The sequence below is a fragment of the Vigna unguiculata genome, chromosome 5 (assembly GCF_037176805.1).
Source record: "Vigna unguiculata cultivar grain cowpea cultivar isolate G323 ecotype 2 chromosome 5, ASM3717680v1, whole genome shotgun sequence".
Taxonomy (NCBI): Eukaryota; Viridiplantae; Streptophyta; class Magnoliopsida; order Fabales; family Fabaceae; genus Vigna; species Vigna unguiculata.
The window spans coordinates 43,648,786-43,657,065 of record NC_140796.1 but is presented as its reverse complement, the minus strand read 5'-3'; the positions used below and the strand labels follow the sequence as shown (position 1 = coordinate 43,657,065).

Sequence of the window (8,280 nt, the reverse complement as noted above, 5' to 3'; positions counted from 1 at the left end):
TGTTGGTATTTGGGAACTCCACCTGGCGTTACGGTGTGTGATCCGTAGCATGATTTTCGCACGTGCTCTATCGGTTGTGGCCGATAGGTGTGGCAGCAAGGCACCTTTAGATACTTACTAGAAGAGGTAGAACACTACTAACATGGTTGTGGCCATGTGAAAGAAATGGAACGAGGTTCCTTGATGTACTTAATATACATGGCGGTGGCCATGTGGAGGGAAGGTAACGAGTCTTCCACTAGGTGCATCGTTGTACATGGTGGTGGCCATGTGATGGAAATTGAGTAAGGTTTTGTGGGAAATGAATTGATATTCTATATGGTTGTGGACATGTAGTATAAAGAAAGAGTTTGTGTTATTTTATATTATCTGTATCGTTTATACAAGTATATGTATGTTTGGTATATTTTTGTGTGTTTCAACTGTTAGCTCACCCTATCTGCTTGTGTTTGGCGATGATCGTGTACGCGGTACATGTGAGCAGGTGATGATGCAGGTGGAGCTGGTGAGACTTAGCTGTGGAGAGGGGATGATTAGGGGAATATTTATGTTCACGTTTTTGTCATTCTCTTTTGAAATATGATGTAAAGGCTCATGGCCTATTTGATTAAACTCACAGTTTTGTATTTCTGGATTTTCTGGTAATTTAATGAACTTTTACATTTCCCGTGTTTTGGGAAACGAGGTATTACTATTAAAGGAGATTTTTAATAAATGATGCTGGCGTAATATTTTCTATTTTATTTTATTAAATTCGTAATATCCGGTCGGGATGTTACATTTGGTATCATAGAATTGTTTTCAAAATGATTTTTGGGGTCTGTGTGGAGTGAGCTTACCGTGTGTGTGTGCTTGTGAGATCATTATGATCATTGTTTGTTATCTGACCTTTAGTATGTAGTTTTAACCAAGCTGTTTGATGTGAACAGTTATATGTGGCGTGCTCAAGCTATGGCAAATAGGAGGAGGAATAATGCTGGGCCGATGAGATCGCGCAGGCGATACATCGGATGGTAGATGCGATGCAGCCCATTGCAGCGCAACCTCGAGCCGTGGTAGCACCCACACGTTCAATGTCTATGGAGGATTTTATGAGGTATAAGCCCTCAAAATTTGTGGGAAAATCTTCTCCAGGTGAAGCCGATGCTTGGCTTAAGGAGTGCGAGAAAATCTGCCAGGTGATTGATTGCACAGACGCTAAAAAACTGTCATTTATATCCTTCTTGTTGATAGCCGATGCAGAATACTAGTGGGCAGACATGCAGCAGCTCATGCAGACTAGGGGGAGGAGGTGACATGGACTTCCTTCAGGGAGAGATTTATGGAGAAATACTTTCCAGCTAGTGCCAAGCATGAGAGGGAGGCAGAATTCCTCACGTTCCAACAGGGGAACCTGACTGTGCAGGCATACACAGACAAATTCGAGTATTTGGCCAGGTTCTACACACCTACTATTATCGAGGAGTGGAGATGTCAAAAATATGAGGGCGGGCTGAAACACGAGCTCCGCCGCTTTATTGTACCTCTCCGGATCAAGGAGTTCCCAGTTTTAGTGGAGCAGGCAAAGGCCGTAAAGCAGCTGGAAATGGGGCCCAACAAAGGGGCTCGACCACAGAAGACGACCTCTGATTTACGGCAGCAAAAGAAGCCGTATGATAGGCCACAGAGGTCGGCTAGGAAACTACAGTGCTACAACTGTGGTGGGGAGCATTATCAAAGGGATTGTCCAAAACCCTCAGGCAGTTCTAGTGGTGGTGGTGGTAGCACTTGCAAGTGCTACGTTTGTGATCAGACGGGCCATTTTGCACGGCACTGCCCGAATAAGAAACTAGCTGGAGGTGCACCAGCGAAGAAACCAGTAGGGGATCGACCTAGAGCCCCTGGTCGTGTTTTTGCCTTGACGACTACCGAGGTCGCCCAGCCAGGTAACTTAGTACAAACCACTTGCTTGTTATTTAACCATGAGGTTGTTGTGTTGTATGACTCGGGAGCTACCCATTCATTCGTATCCAATGAATGTGTGAGGAGGATCGGTTTAGTGATGCGAGAGCTGGCGTGCAAGTTGATAGTCGCGACACCAACATCTGGAGAGGTATCCACCACGTTTGTTTGTGTGGGATGCCCTATAGAGGTGGCAGGCCGCAGGTTCAAGGTCAATCTCATATGCTTACCAATGGAGGGGTTAGATGTCATTCTGGGTATGGATTGGTTGGCCAGCAACCATGTGGTGATTGATTGTGGGCAACGTAGGGTGGTGTTTCCAGATGCAGAAGGACTGGAATTGATATCATCCAATCAGGCAGAGAAAGAGATTGAGGCAGGGGCTACATGTTTTATGATAGTAGCTCAGATGGAGAAGAAGAGTACTGCAGAGAAGATTAGTTTGATTCCTGTGGTAGATGAATATGCCGATGTCTTCCCTAATGAAATCCCAGAGTTACCACCAAGCAGGGATGTGGATTTCACCATTGATCTCATCCCTGGGGCTGGCCCAGTATTTATGGCACCATATCGGATGGCACCAGCTGAGTTGGCAGAGCTGAAGAAGTAGATTGAGGATCTGCTTGAGAAGAACTTTATTCGACCGAGTGCGTCGCCATGGGGGGCGCCGGTTTTACTTGTGAAAAAGAAGGATGGCAGCTCCAGGTTGTGTGTTGACTACCGACAACTGAATAAGTTGACAATTAAGAATAAGTACCCGTTGCCGAGGATTGATGATCTACTAGACCAGTTGAGGGGAGCAGCTGTGTTCTCCAAGATTGACTTGAGGTCTGGATACCATCAGATCTTCGTCAAACCAGAAGATGTGCAGAAGACTGCATTCAGGTCTCGCTACGGGCACTATGAGTATGTAGTGATGTCATTTGGAGTGACGAATGCGCCTGCTATATTCATGGACTACATGAATAGGATATTTCGACCGTATCTGGATCAGTTTGTCATTGTATTCATTGACAACATGCTGATATATTCTGAGAGTAAAGAAGAACATGTAGATCATCTGCAAGTGGTATTGGAGGTACTTAGAGAGCATAAGCTTTATGGGAAACTATCGAAGTGTGAGTTTTGGCTTGATGAGGTGCAGTTCTTGGACCATGTGATCTCAGCTCAAGGAATCTCGGTGGACCCAGCAAAGATTGAAACGGTGTTGAAGTGGGAAAGCCTGCAAACTGTGACTGAGGTGAGAAGTTTCTTGGGCCTGGCAGGGTATTACAGGCGCTTTATGGAAGGATTCTCCAAGATGGTGAGTCCATTGACTCAACTCACCAGGAAGGACCAACCCTTTTCTTGGACAGACGAGTGCGAGGTTTGTTTTGAGGATATGAAGAGGAGATTGACCACTGCACCTATCTTAGCTATCCCAAACACAGCCAAGAGGTTTGAAGTGTACTGTGATGCTTCCTACCAAGGTTTGGGGTGTGTGTTGATGCAAGAGAAACGACCTGTTGCTTATGCATCTCGCCAGCTGAAGGTACACGAAAAGAACTACCCTACGCATGATTTGGAGTTGGCTGCGGTAGTTTTTGCTCTCAAGACGTGGAGGCATTACTTGTATGGTTCGCAGTTTCAAGTGTTCAATGATCATAAAAGTTTGAAGTACTTATTTGATCAGAAAGAGCTGAATATGAGACAGAGGCGTTGGATGGAGTATTTAAAAGATTATGATTTCGAGCTTCTATACCATCCAGGTAAAGCCAATGTAGTTGTTGATGCTCTGAGTCGGAAGAGGGTTCATATGTCTGCTATGATGATGGAGTTGGAGCTTATAGAGAAACTGCGAGATATGAACTTGAATCTGTACACAGGTGTTGATCACATATGGTGTAGTATGTTGCAAATCACTAATGAGTTCTTGAATGAAGTCAGGGAGGAACAGGGTAAAGATCAAGAATTGCAGCAGATTGTGAGTGAGTTAGGCACCGAGAAGAGAAAAGACTTTAGGATGGGCAGAGATGGTATCCTGAGATTCAGAGAGAGGGTGTGTGTACCTCGCAGTTAGGTTTTGAGAAAGATGCTCTTGGATGAAGGGCATAAGAGTTGTCTTCGCATACACCCAGGTATGACTAAGATGTATAAGGACTTGAAAGCGACGTTCTGGTGGACGGGTATGAAGACTGATGTAGCCGACTATGTTGCCTCTAGTTTAGTATGCCAGAAGGCGAAAATTGAGCACCAGAGGCCGGGTGGTACGTTGGAGCCTCTTGACATTCCCTAGTGGAAATGGGACAGCATTTCCATGGATTTTGTCACGCACTTGCCACGGTCTGTGAGAGGACATGACTCGATCTGGGTTATTGTAGACAGATTAACGAAGTGTGCTCATTTCCTACCGATAAATCAGAAGATGACATTAGATAAGTTGGCAAAGTTATATGTCAGGGAGATCGTTAGACTTCATGGTGTGCCAGCGAGTATTGTGTCGGATAGGGATCCAAGGTTCACATCCAGGTTTTGGCAGTCTTTGCAGAATGCCTTAGGCACGCAGCTGAGAATGAGCTCGGCATATCACCCTCAGACTGATGGGCAATCTGAGAGGACCATACAATCACTAGAAGATCTACTGAGGACTTGTGTGTTGGATCACCTGGGTACGTGGAGTGATTTGTTGCCCTTGGTGGAGTTCACGTACAATAATAGCTACCATTCCAGCATTGGGATGGCACTATATGAGGCACTGTATGGTAGGAGATGCAGAACTCCGCTGTGTTGGAAGTAGGATGGAGAATCTGTGGTGCTCGGGCCAGAGTTCCTACAGCAGACTACCGAGAGGGTAAGAGTGATACAGGATCGAATGCGAGCAACCCAGAGTCGGCAGAAATCCTACGCCGATAAGAGAAGGAGGCCACTCGAGTTCGAGGCTGGTGACCATGTGTTCCTCAGGGTCACACCTACAGCAGGTATTGGGAGAGCTCTGAAATCGAGGAAGTTGACTCCTCGGTTCATTGGCCCGTATCAGATTACGAGACGGATCGGACCAGCCGCGTACGAGATTGCCTTGCCACCACACTTGGCAAATCTACACAACGTCTTCCATGTTTCATAATTGAGGAAGTACGTGGCAGATCCTAGTCATGTGCTGGAGCAGGATGATGTACAAGTGCGTGAGGATTTGACTATGGGAGTTGGACCGGTGAGAATCTTGGATTCTCAAGTGAAGCAACTCAAAGGGAAGGAGATCAGAACGGTGAAGGTGCTCTGGGATAAGGCAACTCAGGAAATGACATGGGAGATGGAGGATGTCATGAGGAAGACTTATCCACATCTTTTCACTAGTAAGTTCTCTTTTTCGAGGACGAAAAATTTTAAAGGTGGAGGTAATGTAAAACCTGCGAATTTAATTAATTAAATAATAAATGCGGGAGGCTAGTGCATTTATGACATTAATTTCTTTTATGTATGACGTGGAAAAGTACTAGCTCAAATGGTTGAGAGTACTTTGATTGTGTGTGAGGACTTGGGTTCGAGTCCTAAGAATGCCAATTATGTGTATTTTGTTATTAAAGTTTTTATAATATGTTGGGCCACACTCAGTATGAGATAATGTTGGAATTGTATGTGTTAGCAAGAAATATGGGTTGGCCTGATGGTTTAGAGTTGATACTACTTTGGCATGGTGTGGGTTTGAACCAGGTGGACTCAAATTTAACTTCTTTTTTTGCTAAAAGGTTGTATGGCTGAATATGAATAGATGAGAGAGACCTTAGCAGAAGGGGGTAGCTAAAAAAGGGGCTGAAAAACTATTAAGTGATGGGCCTTGAATAGAAATCAAAGTTAATTCACGTTTTTTTTAATTAACAAATTAGTAAGACCTATAAAAGGCAAAATCTGAAAGGAGAATAGGGTTTTGGAAGGCTGTTTTCTGAGAAGCTTAGAGGAAGTGCAAAAATTAAGAGTGAACAGTGAGGTCTGAAGCGATCCAGAGCCTTTGGGAGAGAAGCTAAGAGAGGGCATTGGTGTTCCGGGAAAGGTTCCCAAAAATCAAGTTTTAAGCGAGGAAATTCTAGGTTAGGGGAGCTAAACCTGTAAATTGTATGCTTGGTTGAATTTGAATGATTGTGATGATATAATGCTATGAATTTCGTGCTCTCTATGCGGTGAATTGGGGGTTTGGGTGTTGAGTACTGTTCTATTGGGATTTTACCTAATTACATGTGTATGAAGGGTATTTTGTATTGAGTGTGCTGCTGTTGTGAAATTTTGGGGTTATAGGTTTCAATGTGTCTAAAGTATGCTGTTTTGGTTTTGCAATGTGATCAAATTGGATGGGCATATTTTGGGAGTGTGTTGGATTACTAGTGCAGAATGTGCGTGCGTGAATCAGTGTCAAAACCTGCAATTCTCACTCAGGCGAGTCAGGCTCGCCTAGGCGAGATATGCAGGGACGCGTATCCTCTGCTTGCTCGTGGCCATCGCTCGGGCGAAGAGTTTTGGAGTTTGGGCGAGGGCTCATCTCGCTTAGGCGAGTGAGACTCGCCTAAGCGAGAAATCGCAGGCATTTGTGTGGTTTGCTTGAACAACTCGCGCAAGCGAGGTTGATGGTTGCTTTGGGCGAAAGTACGTCTCGCCCAGGCGAGACCCTCTCGCCTAAGCGAGATCGCGAGGGAAGGTTTGTGGTGTTGAGGAACTCGTCGCCTAGATGAGGCACTTTTATTCTGGGCGAACGAGAGTATCGCCCAAGCCAGCATGAGCTCGCTTAAGCGAGAACACGTAGGTTGCAATGGTTCTGGATGCTTGTACACGTTGGGGGTCTAGCTATGAGAGGTGGGCTGTAATGGTTAAACAAAGTTTCTATTTAAGCAAGCAAGGGCGAAGAGGTACGACTAAGGGAGATGTATCTGCTGTGGTTATAAGTCGAGATGAAACTTGTGAGAGGTGTTCTACATGGCTTTTGAAATATCTTCTTGGTGGGCTTGCTGGTGTTCCATGGGTTGTGGCCCAGAACGTATCCTTGAGTTGTGGCTCGGGATAGGGGTTAAGCACGTGGCATTCTATGGGTTGTAGCCCGGAATGACTTCCCTCGAGTTGTGGCTCGGGATAGCGGATGAACACGAGGAACTTTGAGTTGTGGCTCGGGTTGGCGAGTGTGCCAGTGTGAGTGTGTTGGTTGTGGACAGTACGGATGGGTCCAATGGATTGCCCTCCTCAGTGGTTGTTGACGAGTTTGGTAGTCCTGGGACGTTACGGACTATGTTGGTATTTGGGAACTCCACCTGGCGTTACGGTGTGTGATCCGTAGCATGATTTTCGCACGTGCTCTATCGGTTGTGGCCGATAGGTGTGGCAGCAAGGCACCTTTAGATACTTACTAGAAGAGGTAGAACACTACTAACATGGTTGTGGCCATGTGAAAGAAATGGAACGAGGTTCCTTGATGTACTTAATATACATGGCGGTGGCCATGTGGAGGGAAGGTAACGAGTCTTCCACTAGGTGCATCGTTGTACATGGTGGTGGCCATGTGATGGAAATTGAGTAAGGTTTTGTGGGAAATGAATTGATATTCTATATGGTTGTGGACATGTAGTATAAAGAAAGAGTTTGTGTTATTTTATATTATCTGTATCGTTTATACAAGTATATGTATGTTTGGTATATTTTTGTGTGTTTCAACTGTTAGCTCACCCTATCTGCTTGTGTTTGGCGATGATCGTGTACGCGGTACATGTGAGCAGGTGATGATGCAGGTGGAGCTGGTGAGACTTAGCTGTGGAGAGGGGATGATTAGGGGAATATTTATGTTCACGTTTTTGTCATTCTCTTTTGAAATATGATGTAAAGGCTCATGGCCTATTTGATTAAACTCACAGTTTTGTATTTCTGGATTTTCTGGTAATTTAATGAACTTTTACATTTCCCGTGTTTTGGGAAACGAGGTATTACTATTAAAGGAGATTTTTAATAAATGATGCTGGCGTAATATTTTCTATTTTATTTTATTAAATTCGTAATATCCGGTCGGGATGTTACATTTGGTATCATAGAATTGTTTTCAAAATGATTTTTGGGGTCTGTGTGGAGTGAGCTTACCGTGTGTGTGTGCTTGTGAGATCATTATGATCATTGTTTGTTATCTGACCTTTAGTATGTAGTTTTAACCAAGCTGTTTGATGTGAACAGTTATATGTGGCGTGCTCAAGCTATGGCAAATAGGAGGAGGAATAATGCTGGGCCGATGAGATCGCGCAGGCGATACATCGGATGGTAGATGCGATGCAGCCCATTGCAGCGCAACCTCGAGCCGTGGTAGCACCCACACGTTCAATGTCTGTGGAGGATTTT

At 44.9% G+C, this 8,280-nt stretch overlaps 1 protein-coding gene across 1 annotated transcript; it reads left to right on the top strand.

Annotated features, from left to right (window-relative positions):
• The first annotated feature begins 1,321 nt into the window (after positions 1-1,321).
• LOC114184670 (uncharacterized) lies at positions 1,322-2,551 on the top strand. The gene has a single exon (XM_028071985.2). It carries the CDS (start codon positions 1,322-1,324, stop codon positions 2,549-2,551), a length of 1,230 nt encoding a protein of 409 aa, XP_027927786.2.
• The last annotated feature ends 5,729 nt before the right edge of the window (positions 2,552-8,280 follow it).

Coding starts and splice junctions, on each gene's coding strand:
- LOC114184670 (XM_028071985.2), top strand. CDS start 1,322: ATGGAGAAATACTTTCCAGCTAGTGCCAAGCATGAGAGGGAGGCAGAA.